Source organism: Amblyomma mixtum, chromosome 1 (assembly GCF_055824585.1).
Source record: "Amblyomma mixtum isolate Tamu chromosome 1, ASM5582458v1, whole genome shotgun sequence".
Lineage (NCBI taxonomy): Eukaryota > Metazoa > Arthropoda > Arachnida > Ixodida > Ixodidae > Amblyomma > Amblyomma mixtum.
In genome coordinates this window covers 249,822,188-249,843,555 of record NC_143012.1, presented here as the reverse complement: position 1 = coordinate 249,843,555, position 21,368 = coordinate 249,822,188, and the positions used below count along the sequence as shown (strand labels likewise).

The window sequence follows — 21,368 nt, the reverse complement described above, 5'->3', positions numbered from 1 at the left end:
AGTTCTGAAGAATTAACAGAGTGTCTGGGCACTGGACATGGCGGTCAACTCAGCGCCTTCGCTAAAGTAGAGAACTTCGCCAAGCAGCACGGTATGTGGATGTCAACAATGTGGAAGTTGCAGTTTAGGCGCTCGGCTAAGCTCAGAAGAAACGCCTGGCAACCGCAGGTTCAACATGCATGTCATCTACACAGAGTATTACGCTGTTGATAAAAGAGCTAAACTGAAATGAAAACCTGGACTCCCAGCCTTGTGATGCGTCGACAGTGCGTAGTCAGCGTGCATGGGTCCTTAAAGAAAATGCCAGTTTTAGGGTCTCCCATCTATAACCTATATGGCATCATTTGCGTGGTACACTGCAGAGACTCCCTTTCTCGGAACCATGTCTCAGGGAAAGCAAGGTGCTCCCCTTCGGCAGCTGTCGCAGAGCGAATCACGTACTTTTTTTTTGTGTTCACGACTAGTGTCACTTTGCTTGGTAACCTATTCTTAGAAGTTACGTGCCCGAACTGCATTCCACTTAAGAGAAAGAGAAACGAATAAATGTGCTCTATACGAGGAGTCTTCCAGATAGTGAACGAAAGAACACCGGATGAACGAACCAAAATCAATCAATCAATCAATCAATCAATCAATCAATCAATCAATCAATCAATCAATCAATCAATCAATCAATCAATCAATCAATCAATCAATCAATCAATCAATCAATCAATCAATCAATCAATCAATCAATCAATCAATCGATCGATCGATCGATTAATCAATCAATCAATCAATCAATCAATCAATCAATCAATCAATCAATCAATCAACCAATCAATCCTTTTTCTTGGTAGAGAGATTTTTTGACGGGAATGAAAAATGCGTTGTGTTCGCTTCAGTACTTGTAAGGGCTGGCCCCCTCTAGGTAAGCTGATGCATAACCTCCTGAAGTGCATCTGTACATAAATGTTTTGCACCATCACCATCAGGCGTCGCAGGGAGCACTGATGTGGCCACGCAGAGCAAATAAGCTATGCAGTGCCCCTTTGGCATACAAGGATGCAGTCGGCATCTGTGGAATGTGCCACGGCTGAGCACAATACAGCTTTTTCTGCCTTTTTGCACCCAGCCGATTAATTTCAGTTTGTGGAAAACGCGCATATTATGCTGACATTTTGGACATACCTGAAAAAAAAAAAAAACTCAGACTTTCCGTCCTACCTCAGCTCCAATGAGTGACACTAGAGGTGTAACGAACTCCGCGCCCACCCCCGATTAGTGCACCAGTTTCCAGGACACACATATCACCACTCATGGCACACCACTGAGAGGGCGCCCTCCCCCGCTCGTATATTTCTTGCGGCTCAGGTCCACCTAGGCAGCGGTCACTTCGGGCAGACTCTGAAGTATTCGGTTGCGGCGTAACACGACGCCGTTTATTTCAAGTCAGCTCTGTAGTAGCCACCGCCACGAAACTCCGGGTAGATGAAACGATAATGCGATGCTACGTCCCATAGATTTTATTCGCTAAGTCACTGAGGGATAAATGCACACAGCCAATAAAAGTTTGGTCTTTTTGGCCTCACTCGGGCTGCTTTGTCATTCTGTCAGAGGCAGCCAAGCAGGGACACGGTGCGGGCGAGCGTCGTTTCAGCCGCGGACGCAACAAGTTCCGCCTTCGTTTAATCTCGAAGCGAGCTTGGAAAGGGGGGATGTTGCAAAAGCTCCGCGCAACTTGCAGCTCAGTTTGCTTCGTGTAAAACAACACCGTTCTGATCAGCGCCATGGAACGCGCAACTGCGAGGGCACGACCCACATCTCAGATCCGTCTCGAGTGAACGTGGCGTGAATGGGACAGGGAACTTCCTTTACTCACCGCCCAAGAGTGCGACACGAGAGCACAATCTCAGCTTACTGATTAGTGCATGCGTAGTAATGCAGCCAGCCTCCAGGCTCCGTGCTTTTGCCGTTATAAGTGGGTGTGCTGTTTCCTGTGCTCACAAGCACTGTATTCAGCGACATGAGGGACGTGTAGTGAGTTGACGCCAACGCTTTGGAGGGAAGCGCTGCCCGGGCCAAAGGAAGTCTCGGAAATCTCACGCGTTTTATGAACAGTGTGGTTCAGCGCGATGCTGCGTTGTAATCGTCATCTCCGTCCGTCGCCACCATTACTTGGTGCGCTGTGTCTTCTGCTGTCGCTTGTTCCGTGGATGACAAATGGCCTGGAGCTCGAGCCGGACTTGCAGAGGTTTGTGAGCACGCTGGAACGGTACGCGACTACGATGAACGACGTCGTCTTCGTGTTGGACGAGTCCGGTAGCATCGGAAGCGAGAACTTTCCCGCAGAACTAGCTTTCACCAGGCTGACGGCGAGCCTGCTGACGGTTTCGCCGCAGTTTTCGAGGCTCGCAGTGATGACCTACTCAAGCGACTACAAAGAGCACATTAACCAACTCCGTGACGGAGGAAACATGTGCAGTTTCGTGGCAGAACTGGACCGGATTGGATACCGCGGGGGCAGCACCCGGACCGGCGGTGCCCTCGAACATGCTCGACGGCTGCTGCAGCAGTACGCACGCAAAAATTCCAACAGGTAATGAACAAACCTCTCGCGTGAACGGTTTTACCAAACGCGTTTAAGCGCAGTCTTGAATATTGTATGTGAGGTCTTCAGAGTAATGAAGAACATTCGGCGTTCTTTGAATGGGACACTGAGGAGCACTGCACACAATTACTGTTACCAGTAAAAAAAAAAGTTATCTTCTGGTTCTTTCTTGTTGTAATGATGTTTGTCCGGCAGCAAAAAAAAAAAGCCATTTTTTTTTGGCCGAGAAATTTCAAGTTAAAAATCTTCTTTACATCTACTGAGACCCGCGGTGTTCAAACCTAGAAGGACTGGTTAAAAATTCAAAAAAATCGATAATTGGTTTTTGAAGAAAGGAAATTACGCAGTATCTGCCACCGTTTTGAACTGAATGGCGGTCTAGCATGACCTATGCGATCCGCGCTGGAGATTCGTTCTCGAGCCAAGCAGTTTTGCGGCGAATTCTGCTGGTGACGGTGACATCGGTATCTTTTTTTTTGTGTTTTCTAGAAAGCTTATTAAAACTCCGGTTTCTGTGAGAGTGGTCTCTTTGGCGTTAGAACGTCATAGTCTGTCGATGCAAGCTAACTTCAATATTGTTCGCAGTGTTCCCTTAACGTGCACTAATATCGCGCAGCACGAGGTCACACATACCCGCACAAACCGACGCGCACACAAACGCGCCGGTCTGCTCTCTGTTGTTCTTCACAAAGGCAAACACATCGCGTTGAACTTTTTCATCCTTTTTTTTTCTCGGTAGATCTCTCACGTCACATTCATGAGCAATCAATCAAGTACCGCTGGCTTAAAAATACGTGTAATTTCTTGCTCTTTCAGAATAATCGTGCTCATAACGGACGGCAAAGCAAACAGCGACTCCAAGCCCAACGCCATTGCCCGCCAGCTGAAGACGGACAACGTGATTATTTTTGCTGTTGGTGTCGCTAACATCAACTTGGACGAGCTGCAAGTCGTAGCGTCGTCGCCAGAGCACATATATATGCTCATAAACTTTCCATACATCCAGCAAGTCAACGCAAACCTACGCACAGGTACAGCCCTTCGTTATTCAATCAAAGCGGAAAGCTGGGGTAGTTGGTGTGTCATAGTTAATTAAAAGACTAGCGCATAAATCTGGGACAAAGACAGAGAAAGAGACAGGACGAGCGCTAAACATCAACTGAAGGTTTACTACAAAAAAAACAGGTACTTAAAAACACTTCAGTGGCACATGCGCACACTGGGTTACTGCCCGGAAAAAATACTCGGCTTTCACAGACGCGTAAATTAGACCAAAAAGCCAAAAGAATAAGGCCAAATATAAAATAAAAGAGAACAGTTCGTACATACATGGTTGGCCCTCTCATCGTTTTATGCTGCTGATATAGGAACAGGGCACATTTATGTACTGTGCACATAATTTTGCAATGCCAGTTTTGCCAAAGTGTTCGTCAGGTGGGGTTCAGCTTCAAGAAGAAAAAAATTGCAAAGGTGACATTACTGACTATTGCTCGAGATCACATTCGTTGTAATGAATTGCGACTTAAATATATTTCTGTTATTAACGGAGTGAATTTGACATGAAGTTACCCCACTGTAATTGTGTGAGTGGATGTTCTATTACTTCGCCAAAACCTTTCCCCATAACGAAATACAGCATCAATATAACAGGCTCTAGCAGAAAAGTTAAGTGTGTTTTCAGTTCGAAAGTGCTACGAAGAGTGCGATTGGAGCAAATTAAGAAAAAAGAACAGAACAAGAGAAATTCTAACATTTTAAGGCAGTACGAAATGTTAAGTGAGGTCTCGTGTGAGAAGAACCTCATAATAAGAATTGGACAAACAAATGTTCCCCAAGTTTGTTTTCTCTGATCAAATGGCAGTCAGTCGATATAGTTTTAATTGCTCGCTTCAAAATATGCTTCTTAAAGGAGGACCTAGAGGGCAACGATGCCATATCAAATTACCCAATATATTCCAAATTGCCATATTTATGTTATTTAGATTCCTTTTTTTGATAAAGCGAATTAATTTTTGGTTTACTAAATAAATATCTGGAAGTGTAATTTATCTCCTGCTTTTTTTTCTTTTTCACTTCGGAAATTAACCTGGAGCTTTCCTCAATCAGAACATACATGTGTGCATCGCCGATTGAGTCTTTCAAGGTGCATCAATATGATGCCAAATAATACTGATAAATAAGAACAAGTTCGAAAGCCGCACTGACTTTCGCCTTACCTTCATTGCCAGATTAAATTATGTTTATATGCATCGGTTAGGCGGTTTTAAGCCAACGTTCCTACTTGCTCACATTTACCACGACAGTAAAACGAAAACTGCAAGTTAGCAACACAATCGCGTGCTTTTTCTTCAGAGCCAACATTTTTTTTTAGCGAAACTTTTGAGCAACTCATCGCCGCTTTATTGGCACTTCGTCTCTAACAAGTTCCCTCTGTTTGCGCATGCGCCGCAGATGTCCGCGATAAAGTGTGGGTCGAAGAGCCTCGGTCCGCTTGTCTGCTGAATACCGGGGAATGCGACGCCAACGCCATCTGCGGATGCGCGGCCAGAGGAGGAACTCATAGGTGCATCTGCAAGGCCGGCTACTACGGCCACGGAACGGTCAACAAATGCCGCCGTGAGTGAGACTACTACTGAGTTTCTCATCACGTGACGTTAACCTGGCCTGAGGCTGCATTTCGTAACGGTTCTTTTACTGGAGCAACCTTGTTCCCTGGTCAGCATCGGTATTTGTACTGGAGCCGGTGATTAACGTTACTGTCATATATGCCGTTAGCTACAATTATTATTATTATTTTTTGAACAACGACGCCAACAAACCGTCGTTGTTGGCGTGTCGAGAAAATCCCGATTGGTCGAGACGGTCGTGACATCAAACGTTGAGCTGTGGAATGAAAATTAATAAAACTTCAGTTAAATTGTGATTATGAGGTTGTAGCATGAATACGTAATAAATGAAAAGTTAGAAACACTTCAGTTGGACGTTTTGAAGTTGATTATCTAATCTCGAATAATTATGAAATTAAGCACCATACAGAAGTCCATGTGATTTGCTTCATATAAAAGCCAGCAACATGCATTTGGTCGCGTCGTCTTGTGTCGCGACATATTTTAAAATCCTGGCTAAAGTTAGTTGGGACACCCCGTATAACTACATGACGCTAGCAAGTAGCCTTTTGCCCTACGTCTTTGGCGCGAAGGCGACCAAGATGGAGGTCTTCCGTGTGCAGTCAGCCGGCATGATTAGAGGAGATGAAGAAATCCCCGAGTGATTAAACGAAAGGGACCAAAAGACATTGCATTTTTCTTATTCAACGTTACAGAAAGAAGCAGTATCGGCATATTTTTTGTTCCCACAACAGCCACTGGATCTCGTTGGCTACAGAATGCGCTTCAACCTTTCAAGGTGCAAAGAAAAATCAACGCGCAGTCATCAAACTCTGAGGAATATGCGCAGGATGCGATCGTGGGAAGTACAAGGAAGGTCCAGGATACGACCAGTGCGTGGACTGTCCGGGCAACTCCACGACGCTCGAGGAAGGCGCAACCAAAAAAAGCCAGTGCGTCTGTGAACCGGGATACGAAGGAGACCCGGGACTTGGGATACCCTGCAGCCGTAAGTGAGCTTCCGGGGCTGTCATCGTTATTCTAGAGTGAAGCAACGAGCCCTTGCCTGGGAAACCGAAATACGGCCGTCGAGATAAGTGGACAGAGCTCGTCATAACTTGACAGCACAGGGGTAGAAACAGGTTACAAATTTTTTTTTCGGTATTTTATAGTAGGAAAACGTGAGTCCGGAGGGACAAGGAAGAGGCAAATGACTTTTGCGAGGTCAGGCCCCGCCAAGGGTACATCGCTCAGTAGGGAGACAGAAAGATGGACGTTAACATACTACACATGCAGTGGTACACTGCCTGTGTTGAATTTCGAGTGAACTCGAAATATTGCTGAATAATTTAATTATTTTAATGAAGGTTTATTATTGGGGGTACATAACCACCAGTACTTAAAAGAAACAACACGAAGCAGGACATTACGCAGGCGTGTGCTGAGGACGTAAATGAACATCGAATTTGAGCAGCTGGGCTCGTCTCTGCGTCCGGTAAGGTAAAAAAGAATTTAAGGGTGCACACTGTTGGGCGAGTCGGTCTTGCATGCTTAATAAAAAGAAAATGCGCAAAAAAAGAGACACGGAGGAGAAGAGCACAAGGACGGGCGCATACACGCGACTGACTTTATTCAGAAATAACAGATATTTATACCTGTATGCGTGCCAAATCTTTGCCTAAAGCGCACATGCTACCCCCCTCTTTTCCCTTTTATACAATTTGATTGATAAAAAGAAAAGAGGTTGCTGGAATGTGCGCTTTAGGCTACGATTTGGCATGCATAAAATTATAAATATGTGTTCTTTCTGAATGACGTCAGTTGCGAGTATGTCCCCGTCCTTGTGCTCTTCTCCTCCGTGTCTCTTTTTTTTTGTGAATTTACCTTGCTTAACTATGCAAGAACGTTCTACCTCATTCTGATTTGTATCTGCTCTTGCTCGTTGCTGCGCACAGCATTAAGACATTGAAGGCAACACTCCCTTGCTTTCTGGCCCATGAGATGCAGGTGAAGTTGCCAGTAGGCTTCGGCAAAACTCCACATGTTCGCAGAGAAAGCTTGGATGTAAACATGAGTCCGAAATTCGCGTGCGCAAAACAGAATTTGGCTACTGTACTGTATAGGAAATAAAGTTCCTTATGGCGCCAGTATGCGTTCAGCGTCTGCATTGCGTGCAGTTCGTGACGAATGCCTCAAACAGCAACACTTCTGAGGGGGTTGGGGGGGGGGGGGGGGGGGGGCGGGGAGTCTACTGCCATGTCTCTCCAATTAACCCTGTCCTTTGCCAGCTGCGGCCATCCTATCCCTGCAAACATCTTAATCTCATCCGCCCCCCCCCCCCCCCCCCCCCCCCCCTAACTTTCTGCCGCCCCCTGCTACGCTTGCCTTGGAGTCCACTCCATTACCCTCAAGGGCTAGCTGTTATCTTGCATTCGCAATACATGCCATGCCCAAGCCCAGGGGGGGGGGGGGGGGGGGGTGTAGGGGGGGGAGTAAAGTATAGAATGACTCACTCCGCATACATGGGCATGTAGGCGACAGAGACTGAGTACTGGCGCGGGAAGGATCTCGAACGCTACCGCATGGTAGTGTTAAGGGTAGGCTAAGCGGCATTCAAGTTTTTGTAAACATTTGTTTAGCGTTTATACTTGGCGAATTCTAACGACGTTTTGCAATTGTTATCCCAATGTTCAAAGCACAGGAATTACAAAACGTTGCACGTATATTTCAAATGTTACGTCCTGAAAATTTTGCACTGGTTTTGCATTAATGGTGTGCGGCAACAAGCTGAATTTCTCAGTTAAAAATCTTGCATAGTGTCTGCTCTAGAATGCATGCACAGAATAGAAACTTCGTTCGAAAAAAAATGCTGAATACCTATTGATCACTATCATATATAGAACACCCTTAACTGCTGGCTATGTAAGCTTGACTCCATGGGATCCGTTAAGAGATGAGTGCATGATTTCTGTGTATTAGCTGCACTGCACCGTAGTGTTCAAGCGCGACCTTCTTTGCCCCTTCCCTCCTTGTAATATGTTTTATTTTAAGCTGTGCGCTCTCAAAAATGTCGGGTGTGCTCGTGCAGGGTTACATAATTTGCGAAAGCTTCATATAAGTTGTTTAAAAGTTTAATTAAGAATAGGAAAGCTTTAATAAAGCGTTCATTTGTAACGTTTCATAAATGTTAGAGGTAGATCAAGAACAGTATTATAACGTTTGACCAAAACGTATATTAACGTTCTTGTAACGTTTTGGTGCCACCTGGGTATTTATTGCTAATACTTGCGTAATAGTGGTACATGATTATTATTTTCTTACACAAAACTACTTGATGGCTGCTCGAATTTAGTCTAGTGAGAATTAGCGATGACACAGCTTTCATGCTTTTGTGAAACGCTTTTGAGATTACATGAGCCGAGCGAACAACCTAACTGTAGAAGGCCTTATGACGTAGAGGTATATGGCCATGCATGCGAGTGCTTGGGTAATAATGACTATCGCCAGACTTCGTTACCTCCTACTTAAGTTCCCCCCTCCCCCCACGCCTTTTCTTTCTTTTAAAAAATCACTCTCTAGTGAAGCCTTGCTCAGCGCTCGACCATTTCGGAGGTGATGAAGTTATTAAATAAACACCAAAAATTAATGCATGCTTGTGATCTAATGCATGTTCATAGACATAGACGCCCCTGAGCCGGTCCGAATTAGGTTTACGCTTATGTGCATCGAATGCAGCCGTAAAGTGTGACAAACTCTCGGATCCTACCGGCGGAAGCACCATACCACACCCGTGCGGAAACACCTTCAAAAGCACGTGCAGCTTCATCTGCAAAGAAGGCTACTGCCCCTACCGATGTAACACGACTGAGATCCATGCCGGAATGCTGCCATGGAACAAACCGACAGGAACGCCACGAAAGTGCCAAGAAGACAGGACTTGGTCTGGGGTGGACTTTTTCTGCGAAAGTAAGTTGGTGATCGATGTTCTAGTTGAGTAACAGTAAGCCAATGGCGGCTCTCAGTGCTAATCACAACTCAAATGTGACAGAAGGCGAAGAAATTCCTTCAGGATGACCGCGATTCCATCGAGGCCATGCCTTTAGAATGGTCGTTGTATACAAATGTCATACAACAATTTTGTAGCAAAAATGTCTCGCACGTAATAAGTTTGCAGGAACACAAGAATGAGCGTTTAGTGGTACGTGGTGCCATCTGGTGCACGATCGTTATATGTCATTTGGCGCTAAAAAGTTGCATCATCAATCCGTCAGTGCACGGATGAATAAGAGAGTAATTACTCCTTGGCATCCACCCAAGCGCAGCAATACGGCTAGAAAGCAAAGCTATGCAGCTTTCTCAGAATAAAGAAAAATTCGTCCTGGTCCGATGTTCGATTTCGGGGTCCCCACTTCACCGGAGCAGTCGCTTTGCGCTTGGGTGGACACCAGTGAGTAATAACTCCCTTATTACAAATCTGGATTCCTCTAAATATTAGACCTGTACGGAATGAAACGTCATGAACGTCCAAGACATCTCGTTTCGGCAACGTGCTGTCAAAGCATTTCCCGTCGAAGAAATAATTCCATCCGCGGAAATATGCTAGAATCTTCAGCGTGCATGTATGCGAGCATTATCATAGAGAGAGAGAGAGAGAGAGATAGAGGGAGGGAGATAGAGGGATAGAAAGAGCACTGCACGGGCCTGCTCGCAAGCCCTGGCCTTGGCATCTAGACGGACGAAGATCGGCACACCGCGGAAAATGCTGTGTATTACCGGACCTGCATCGGGCTCGGTGTTTGAGTTCTAGGGCTTGAACTGGCCCCGGGTTTGAAGGCGAAGGCTCATGTTGAGGTCGGCCCCAACGCACGTGTAGACAGGCAGTGTCCAGCTTATGATGGTTAATTTTTCGGCCAGCCAAGAGCGGAATCCTACAGAGTGCTGTCTGCATACCTGTCGCATGCCTTTCGCAGGGATGGAAGCCGACCTTTAGCGAGAGAGGTTGCGTGACGAAGCTGTGATCAAAACGCTGGCGTAGGGCCGGTTGTTGCGTGTCTTACAAGATGTCTTACAAACTTTTTCCGATTCGTCGGGAGCACAGCCAATCGCTAATAGGGAAAAACACTTTGCAGAGAATCACATCGTTTTCAACATGCTTGTGCTCATAGGCCAATCCTAAATATGTTAACACAAGCCTTGATAATCAGTCTCCAGGGGAAAAAAAATTCAGCACTTGTGACTCTCCTCCCCCGTACGCAAGGAGTAAGGCGCAATTCTCAGTTGAAGATGCTGATTACTTTGGTTTGTATTGGTTAATTACAGAGGTATCTTGTCCGGAGCTCAAACCTCCAGGCAACGGCACACTCAAATGCTCGAGCAACACCTTCGAGTTCGGTACGATTTGCACAGCCAGCTGCTCGAAAGGTTACAACATGGTTGGCAACCCGGAACTGACATGTGCCATCAACGGCACATGGAGCGGCCAGCTGCCAACATGCGAAGGTGAATCGTTTGCTATGCTTGCTTGCTTCTCACTCACTCACTCACTCACTCACTCACTCACTCACTCACTCACTCACTCACTCACTCACTCACTCACTCACTCACTCACTCACTCACTCACTCACTCACTCACTCACTCACTCACTCACTCACTCACTCACTCACTCACTCACTCACTCACTCACTCACTCACTCACTCACTCACTCACTCACTCACTCACTCACTCACTCACTCACTCACTCACTCACTCACTCACTCACTCACTCACTCACTCACTCACTCACTCACTCACTCACTCACTCACTCACTCACTCACTCACTCACTCACTCACCACTAGCCGCCGCGGTGGCTCAGTGGCTATGGTGCTCGGCTACTGACCCGAAAGACGTGGGTTCGATCCCGGCCGCGGCGGCTGGAATTTCTTTGGAGGAGAAATTCTAGAGGCCCGTGTACTGTGCGATGTCAGTGCACGTTAAAGAACCCCAGGTGGTCGAAATTTCCGGAGCCCTTCACTACGGCGTCTCTCATAGCCTTAGTCGCTTTGGGACGTTAAACCCCATAAACCAAACCAAACCATCACTCACCACTCACTCACTCACTCACTCACTCACTCACTCACTCACTCACTCACTCACTCACTCACTCACTCACTCACTCACTCACTCACTCACTCACTCACTCACTCACTCACTCACTCACTCACTCACTCACTCACTCACTCACTCACTCACTCACTCACTCACTCACTCACTCACTCACTCACTCACTCACTATTCTCTAATTCCTTCACTTGCTCATTTTCCCCATCATTCACTCGCCCGCGTACTAACTCACCTTAGCTCTTATTCTCTCACTCACTCATTCGCAATAAATATATAAACTACCAGTCGTTATGAGAAAGCACCTATTCTTGCTGTTGCCTTTTTTTGGCCTGAACATGTTTTGCAGTGAATGCTATCATATTTCTATCATGTTCTCTTCTTTTCTTAACAATGAACTTACATGATACCATTTTTTTTTTCACATTCAGTATGAAACTGCACTTCATTACGCTCGCTGTATTGCTACATCTTTAAAAAAATAGTCAGGTGCTTAATAAGAACAGTGGGCCATGAGATGATCGGCGAGACACGCAGAGTGCTTGCTTAACTTTGCTAGACGGAAAAGTCCACCGAAAGATACGAATTAAAGAGCATGTTAACACAAGTAGAACTGCAGACCTAGCAAATTGATAAAAATCGATTTTAACAAACAGCGGGCCCAGGAACAGTCAGAAAGGGGAGGTGACAAAAAAGCACTAGTCATGGCAGCTGTCTATTGAAGACATGTACCCCCCCCCCCCCCCCCCCCCCCCCCCCCGCCCCAATCAAAAGTATACGGTCCAAGAGGTTTACTTGTGAGGCCTGCTGCATGCCTCGTCTGCATCCTCAGCGACCTCTCGAAAGAGGAATGGCTTCGCATCCTCAATCTTCCCATGCTTCGGAGTGCTAGATATGCCAGGGAGCCCCTCTAAATAGTTTAGAAGCAAACCCCTTGGGCTGTATAATATTGACGGGGAATGTATCTTTCAGCAGGGCTTAAAACGCGCGTGAGTAGGTGCTGAAGATAGCACAAAATTGTCTCGTTGTATAAGCCGCCCAAATGAATAGAATAAAACTTGTTGAAATGCCTCATCGGGCACAAAAATAATGTTTGGAGTGGTTATGCGCGCTAAACTTCAAATTTCTATATCAAGTTATGTACGTTCTTAATTTGTGCACCATGTTGACCCATCATTGTTTTGCACAGCGCAGTAAGACACCACTGCACAACACTACAGCCTATAGGCTAAGTTAGGAGGACGTTCTTGCGGGCTAGTTGGTTCATGATGCGGGCTAGATGGTTCATGAGTTTGTTCGTGATGGTTCATGACGATGATAGTGTGGAATGCTTTGGGTTGGAACAACGCTTGCTTAGTGCTGACCAACGCACAGAGCTTAGTATTGGTGTAAATATGCCGCCTACATCTGTGTTCGCGCTTTCTCGAGATTGCAAAGCTCGAAGTAGGGCACAAATCGGGTATCCTTTAACTCGCGTGAAAAACGGTAATGTTCGGTAATGTGGAATACTTCTTTCAAGGTCTTTATCGGCGGATATTTTTTTTCACAGTTGTCATGTGTCCTCCTCTCAAAGTGAACAAAAAGCTCAAAGTCAGCCCTTCTAAATGCCGAAACTCAAGCCGTGTTTACGACTCTCATTGCATGTAAGTCGTGTGCAACATTTTGTCTCTTTGGAATGCCTCTGCATGATGCTCCGAGGTTCTTTTGTCACAAGCTTTTCCCCCATGTTTCTGAATACTTATATTGTGCAACGTGTTCCAGGCACTAAAGAAAATTAGTTCCTATTATGAATTAGAGCTGATAGCGCTGTACACCTGTCTTTTGTAATGAAGCGTGCCACTCCTTTCTCTCCACAGATATAAGTGCAAAACCGGCTGGCTTCTGGTCGACCCACTTACAGGTGCAGAGGTTGAAGGCAGACGCAAGTGCCTAGCGGACGGAACATGGGAATATGCGGACCAGAAGATAAGCTGTCGAGGTGAGCCGTTTTACTGGAAGCTTCGCTGTTTCCGCTCCTCCATATTTACGATACAGTAGCATTTGGACGAAACTCTGTGTGACATGGCCCTCGCTTCAAGTCGAAGCGCGGACGCTTTTTTCCAGAAGAAAACCTTGAACAGGGACAGCTGCTAAAAGTTTACTCTGAGGAGATCATGCCGTATGCAGGAGGTTACGTTTTCATTCCGCGATCACGACATGCCATAAGGTTACGGGATTCAATAGAAGACCAGATGATGTTATGACAATATCACTCAAGTAAACAGTTCACATCGCCTATTTATATGCGTAGTATGCCCCATAAAACACCTTACACATGATTACGAGCCACTTCAAGACTCTTGAACAGCTGACTCTGAAATTCATGTCGCGTAACATAAAGGCTCATTCAGTTTTTCGCTTTCGCTCTTAACCCTGCGAAAGCCACTGATGACAATTTTTGGTGACTCTTTGATAACCCATTGTAGGAATGTTATTACAACCCAGTTTACATAATTTTCACTACTGCGTACATTAGTTGTACTTGTAAACATGATAGCGTACGTGAGCCCAAGATGTCTGCCTCCCTATGGCAGCGTCGCGGCCTCAACAGCGTGTATTCTGTGCACTGCGGCTCGGTCAAGGGTTTCTCGTAATTCTTTCCGAATTTATAGGTATGGAAAAAATTGCTATAATAGTGTTTCAAAAAGAGCTATTATTGCTTTGAGAAATTGCGCAATTTAATTGTTTTACGCGATATGAAATTACGACTGTAAAGTTTACTACGTAAAGACATACCCTCCTTCGATGGTGTGACCAAACCTTTTTAACGAGTATATTTGCTTGGCTTTTAGTAGTCAGAGGAATCTGATTATAATTGGAGTTGAGTTATTGTTTATGGAAAGACTGGCGTTTCGTCCGAGCTGCGGGTCATTTAATGTACTCAGATGTTTTATGAATATTATAAAAGTAGCAATTAATTAGTCTAAGATCTGTTGGCATGTTTATTAAGTGTTTTTCTCGGTGTTTAACAATTCATGCGACGCGATAACCACTTTCAGATACGGAGGCGCCGACTATAACGAACTGCCCCAAAGACATAAAAGTAAACAACAAGCCCCATGAAGGACACTGCGAGCCTCTAGGTTGGCAAGAACCTGAAGCGAAGGACAATTCTGGGCCTCCAAAGTTGGAACTTATCTCTCTTCCGCCTATCAAGAAGCTGCCGCATGAATTTCCAATAGGTGTCACGGTGATTAAATACGTCGCAAGAGACGAAGTGGGTCTTGAATCGCAACCATGCTCCTTCAAAGTAACTGTAGACGGCAAGTACATTTATTTTGTTCCCTCGATCTCCCGCTTATTTAGTTTTGCAGCGTGCAGTCGCCAACGAACGAAACAGGACAATACGAGTGCGTTGTCGTCAGCCAATTCTATGGCCTAATGAGGTGTATATACATTCTTTCTAAATTTACGTAAGAGAAGCGCGGCATTAGACAGGATGGTAGAACAAAATTGCTAGCGGTTTAGCTTTGCTATCTGCGAAATATAGTGCGGAAGCAGGTTTTTGCAGGTGGACACCAACGCCACGTACCTGAAAGCGTGACTGAAAGCGCCTTTCTTTTCCTTTCGTGAGTTGCGCACAGATAGAAATTGATGAAGACAATGTCGTGCAGTGCACAGCCTGAGAGTGTCTTGCAGTTTGGCAATATACATATTGTAACGACGAAGAAGTTCTTGTTCCGGCGAAGACGACGACGAACTTCTGACCGTTGTGTTGAGCGGCATTGCCATCGCTTTGTGTGTGAGCTCTCGGTGCTCGACCTGTGCGTCTACGAGGCCAGTGTCTCTGCGTCTACCACCGGCGCCCTGCTCCTCTAACCGTCCCAGTACCCATCTTACATTTGGTGGAGGTCGCCGGGTAGAAATCTCCATCGTGGAGCTGCGTAGCCGCACTCTTCCCACGCTTGAAATGCCAGAAGACGCCCAAAATCAATCTGTGCAAACGGGACCAGCTCTCATCTGCGCCGGCTCCCTTCGCCAGCGAGATCCGGCAATCTTCAGCGGAGCCGATGAGAATGACGTGGAAGACTGGCTCGCGTCATACGAACGGGTGAGCCTGTACAATAGATGGGACGACGATGCGAAGCTGAACAACGCAATTTTTTATCTAACGGGGGTCGCTAACCTCTGGTATCGGAACCATGAGGGAGACATCCGAACATGGACAGCCTTCAAAACGAAGCTTGCCGAAGTCTTTGGTCGCCCCACTGTCCGGAAACTTCGGGCTGAGCAGCGTTTGCGTGAACGCTCGCAGCACGTCGGCGAAAGCTTCACCAGCTATATAGAAGAAGTCATTGACTTATGCAAACGTGTCAATGCAAACATGTCCGAAGCCGACAAGATAAAACACATCTTGAAAGGTATCGACGATGATGCCTATCAGATGCTATTAGCCCGTGACTTGCGCACCGTTAAGGAAGTGTTCACGCTCTGCCAAAGCTTCGAGGAGCTGCGCAAACAGCGGTTATTGACTCGGAAACACCAACAAGCCCAGGTTGAATCGCTTTCTGGACTGGCGCCTGCAGCTGACAACACCTCTATGCTGCAACAAATCAAAGATTTCGTCCGTGAAGAGGTAGCTCGGCAACTTTCTCTTCTGCCTAGCCCTCAACAGGCGCCGCCTTATTTGGCCCCGGCTCTTCGACATGCTATACAAGACCAGGTTACTGAGGCGCTTCCATCCTTCCATCCTCCGCCACCTGTCGCCGCACCCTTGATTTACGCCGATGCTGCTCCTAGGTCTGTCACCAGTCCCATGCCTTGCGCCGACGTCGCCCCAAGACCTGTAGCCGGTCCTCGGACTTACGCCGACGTTCTAGTACAGCCCCCGCCGTCGTCCTATCCTACAATGTACGTGCCTGTGCAAGCGTCGGCACCTGCCCTGCGACCAGCAGCTCGAAGAGCAAGCAATCCGTGGCGCACCAGAGACAACCGTCCTGTATGCTACACTTGCGGAGTGCCTGGCCACGTCGCGCGCTACTGCCGTCGCCATCTCCAAGCGCCAGCCCCACGTGCGCAATCTTCGGGGTACTGGCCTTCAACCCGTCAGTATTCTGAGCCTGTCGACCAAACGCCAAGTCGTCCTTACTCCCCTGATCGTTCAGCCCTCTCCAGCCGCCGCTCCCCTTCGCCTCGACGCCGCTCTATCTCCCCCATGCGACGTCGCCCTGATTCTCCTCAGCAGGAAAACTAGGCGCCGCAGTTCCGGAGGCAAGAACTGCGCCCCCGTCGAAATTTCGAAGACCTCATCGATCACCTGCAAACCTTATTGATGTTTTTGTTGAGGGCGTGTCTGTGATGGCTCTGATAGACACCGGTGCAGCGATTTCGGTAATGGACGAAAAGTTATGTACTTCTTTAAAGAAAGTTAAGACGCCAGTTTCGGGACTCACGCTGCGCACGGCCAGCGCACAGCCGATTACGCCGTTAGCAGCATGCACAGCTCGAGTTCGAATCCAGGACACACTATACTCCATCGAGTTCGTCGTGCTGCCTTCTTGCTCACATGCTTTAATTTTAGGGTGGGACTTCCTGTCGCGTCACGAAGCTGTCATCGACTGCGCTCGCGCAGAAGTTGGGTTCTCCGCTTTGCCTAATGTCTCGCCAGACGCTGCTCCTTCTGTTCCGTGCGCTAAAGCCGTCGTCACTGAAGACATCATCCTTCCTCCCAGCTCCACTGCGCTTGTAAGCATCTCTTGTGACTCTGTTTGTGATGACGTTGTTCTCTTCACGCCAGCCTGCACTTTCCTGCGCCGCAAGTCCCTCCCGCTGCCCTACGCTGTGCTCACTATTTCTGCAGGCCTTTCCGTGCTATGGGTCTCTAACCCGTTTTCCTTCCCTACTGCTTTGCGCCATGGCGAATGTCTCGGCAGTTTACAATCTATTGCGTCCATTCTCACCTGTGAGGACCCCGCCGATTCACCTCATCTAGCCATGACTGCGCTCAGCCCTCCATCTTCTGCGCCTGATTCCTCCGCTACAGACCTCTTCCTTCGCTCTATCGCCACCGATCTTCCTTCCCCGCAACGGACGCAGCTTCTTAACCTCCTTCACCAGTTCCGCTCCTCCTTCGACTGTCATCGGAGTTCCTTGGGCCACACTTCCACGGTCACCCATCGTGTCGACACCGGCAACCACGCACCAGTGCGGCAGCGCCCCTATCGTGTATCTGCCACCGAGCGCCATGTTATCGAAGAGCAAGTTGATAAAATGCTCCAAGACGGCGTGATCCAGCCCTCCAGTAGCCCTTGGGCTTCGCCTGTTGTGCTGGTCAAGAAGAAAGACGGCTCCATCCGATTTTGTGTCGACTACCGCCGCCTTAATAAGGTTACGCGGAAGGATGTCTACCCTCTTCCGCGCATCGATGACGCTTTGGACTGTTTGCAAGGGGCCGAACTATTTTCTTCCCTCGATCTTCGTTCCGGATATTGGCAGGTCCCCATGGAAGCGGCCGATCGCCCCAAAACCGCTTTTGTAACCCCCGACGGCTTATACGAATTTACAGTTATGCCATTCGGCCTTTGTAATGCGCCTGCAACATTTGAGAGGATGATGGACACCATTTTGCGGGGATTAAAATGGAAGGTATGCCTCTGCTATCTCGACGACATCGTCGTCTTTTCTGCGGATTTTGACACCCACCTTCATCGCCTGAGGCACGTCTTGAACTGCCTTTCTGACGCCGGTTTGCAGCTAAACTTGAAGAAATGCCGTTTTGCCGCTCGTAAACTCACTATCTTAGGGCACGTTGTCTCGAAGGAAGGCGTTTCTCCCGACCCAGCCAAACTTCGAGCGGTCGCTGCTTTTCCCAAGCCTACATCTGTCAAAGAACTGCGCAGCTTCCTTGGCCTGTGTTCCTACTTTCGTAGATTTATCCGAAACTTTGCATCGATTGCTGCCCCTTTAACACAACTCCTATCCAGCAGCTCCGACTTTTCACAGTGGTCACCCGCATGCGACAACGCCTTTTATACCTTACGCCGCATCCTCACCGCACCACCTATCCTGCGCCATTTCGACCCGACGGCCCCTACCGAGGTCCACACCGACGCCAGTGGTGTTGGTCTCGGAGCTGTACTCGCGCAGCGCAAACCTGGCTTTCAAGAGTACGTTGTCGCCTATGCAAGCCGCACCCTGACGAAGGCAGAGTCCAATTACTCAGTGACGGAAAAAGAGTGTTTGGCTATCGTTTGGGCTCTTACCAAATTCCGCCCTTATCTCTATGGTCGTCCCTTTGATGTCGTGACGGACCACCATGGGCTTTGCTGGTTATCCTCCCTGAAAGACCCCTCCGGCCGCCTCGCAAGATGGGCTCTTCGTATGCAGGAATACGATGCCCGTGTAGTTTATCGCACCGGACGCAAGCACCAAGATGCCGACGCCCTTTCTCGCTGCCCACTTCCGGTTGAGCTCGCCGGCCTCTCAACACTCGACGACTCCCCTCCGTTGCTTCACTTCAACGACATGCCTTCAGCGCAGCGCATGGACCCTTGGATTGCGTCTCTGCTTGATTTCCTCTCTAACACTACGGCGGCTTCTCCATCACGCGCTCTCCGTCGCCAAGCTCCTCACTTCGCCATTCGTGACAATCTCCTTTACCGCCGCAACTACAGCGCAGATGGTCGCAAGTGGTTATTGGTTGTTCCTCGCCACCTCCGCTCGCAAGTCTGTGATTATTTCCACGCTGACCCACAATGCGGACACGCAGGAGTATTCAAAACATACAATCGGATCCGGCTGCGTTACTACTGGCGCGGAATGTATAACTTCATCCTTAAGCACATCCGCTCATGCCTGCCCTGCCAACGTCGCAAGCGCCCTGCCCACCCTTCTGCAGGCGAGTTGCAGCCACTACCTTGCCCACCGCGCCCATTCGACCGCGTAGGCATTGATTTGTATGGACCTCTTCCCTACACTGCAGCCGGTAACCGTTGGGCTATCGTCGCAGTTGACCACTTGACGAGGTATGCAGAAACCGCCGCCCTTCCATCCGCCTCAGCGTCTGACGTCGCCTCCTTCATTTTGCGACGGTTCATTCTTCGCCACGGCGCACCGCGCGAACTGCTGAGTGACAGAGGCCGCGTTTTCTTATCGGAAGTTGTGCAAGCCTTGCTCCGTAAGTGCAACATCATTCACCGAACAAGCTCTGCCTATCACCCGCAAACTAACGGCCTTACAGAAAGATTTAACCGTACCCTCGGCGATATGCTCTCTATATACGTCTCATCAGACCATTCCAACTGGGATCTCGTCCTTCCGTATGTGACGTACGCCTACAACACCGCAACGCAGTCGACTACTGGCTTCTCTCCGTTCTATCTTCTTTACGGCCGTCATCCTTCTGCTCCACTCGATACCATTCTCCCATACCAGCCTGACGCATCTGAGTGTACTCCTATTTCGCAAGCTGCACGACACGCAGAAGAGTGTCGCCAAATCGCCCGTTCTCTCACAACTGAGGCCCAATACCGTCGGAAATCCCGCCACGACAGCCAACACACGTCCCCGCACTTTTCTTCTGGTAGCCTCGTGTGGCTCTGGGTTCCATCCAGTACTCCAGGCCTCTCCTCGAAACTTCTGGCGAAGTTTCATGGCCCCTACCGAGTTGTGGAGCGCACCTCGCCTGTTAATTACGTGGTGGAACCGCTGATGCCGTCTTCTGATCTTCGCCGACGCGGACGCGAGACTGTTCACGTGCAGCGCCTAAAGCCGTATTATGACCCTGCCATCTCACCCACCCCGTAAGTCGCCAGGATGGCTCCTCTCCTTCCCGGGGGGGCAGTTGTAACGACGAAGAAGTTCTTGTTCCGGCGAAGACGACGACGAACTTCTGACCGTTGTGTTGAGCGGCATTGCCATCGCTTTGTGTGTGAGCTCTCGGTGCTCGACCTGTGTGTCTACGAGGCCAGTGTCTCTGCGTCTACCACCGGCGCCCTGCTCCTCTAACCGTCCCAGTACCCATCTTACAATATATATAATGAAAAGGGGTTCGTGTACTAGTGAACTCGGCGATACAGTTCACGAAAGAACTGAGCTGACGGCGGCAGAATCAGTCAGTCTAGACAGCCAGAGAGCTGGAGCCGCGCGCCGGCTCATAGTTCAGGCGCGTTCATTGTAATTCACTATAATATATATATATATATATATATATATATATATATATATATATATATATAAATATATATATATATATATATATATATATATATATATATATATATATATATATATATATATATATATATATATATAAGGGGAATGAGGGGCTCGTTATACGTATTAGAGAAGCCAACAGCCACAGAAACCAAGGAACATAGGGGATTTTTTTACATTTTATTTGTTTCGTGGTATTCATCAATGGACAATATTACTGAATATGGAATCGCTTACAGACAATTGACTAAAAAAGCAGAAGAAAAACAACCACATGCCGCCGGTGGGAATCGAACCCACGACCTCCGAATTACGCGCCCGGTGCTCTGCCAAGCGGTCGACATAGCGCAGTTGGTAGAGTACCGGACGCGTGATTCGGAGGTCGTGGGTTCATTTCCCACCGGCGGCATTTGGTTGTTTTTTCTTCTGCTTTTCTAATCAATTATCTTTAAGCGATCCCATATTCAGTAATATTCCCCATTGATCAACGCCGCAAAATAAATAAAATGTAATAAAAAAAATCCCCAGCGTTCCTTGGTTTCTGTGGCTTTTGGCGTCTCTCATATACAGGGTGTTTCACCTAAGACTTTCTGCAATTTTAAAAAATAAGCTATTTGAATTAGATGCGCGCTTTTTCTCGCATAGCATTGTCAGTGGTGTAGTACATCACAATGCAGCTAAGGCGGGCTAACCAGCAGGCTTGTTAACCAATATTTAATAGTTAACTTTTAAACTATTACCGTTGGGCTCCTTAATTATTGAGAGGCATGTAGCCCACCGTAAGTAATGTCCATATCCGTTGTTAGAATTTCGAAAACGCGATTATCCTCGGCGCTGTGGCCCAACAAATTTCGCCTACATCGCGCCAAAATACATGCGG

General features: G+C 47.7%; 1 protein-coding gene across 1 annotated transcript in view; it reads left to right on the top strand.

Moving 5' to 3' along the window:
* The first annotated feature begins 1,822 nt into the window (after window positions 1–1,822).
* The window catches only part of LOC149371455 (uncharacterized), a 65,575-nt gene continuing 46,029 nt past the window's right edge, over window positions 1,823–21,368 (top strand). Inside the window, exons 1-6 of the mRNA XM_089580175.1 lie at window positions 1,823–2,578; window positions 3,407–3,621; window positions 5,042–5,206; window positions 6,047–6,205; window positions 8,932–9,162; window positions 10,516–10,695. Of these exons, the coding sequence (XP_089436301.1) occupies window positions 2,115–2,578; window positions 3,407–3,621; window positions 5,042–5,206; window positions 6,047–6,205; window positions 8,932–9,162; window positions 10,516–10,695 (1,414 nt within the window). The 5' untranslated portion in view covers window positions 1,823–2,114. The remainder of the gene's footprint in view (window positions 2,579–3,406; window positions 3,622–5,041; window positions 5,207–6,046; window positions 6,206–8,931; window positions 9,163–10,515; window positions 10,696–21,368) is intronic.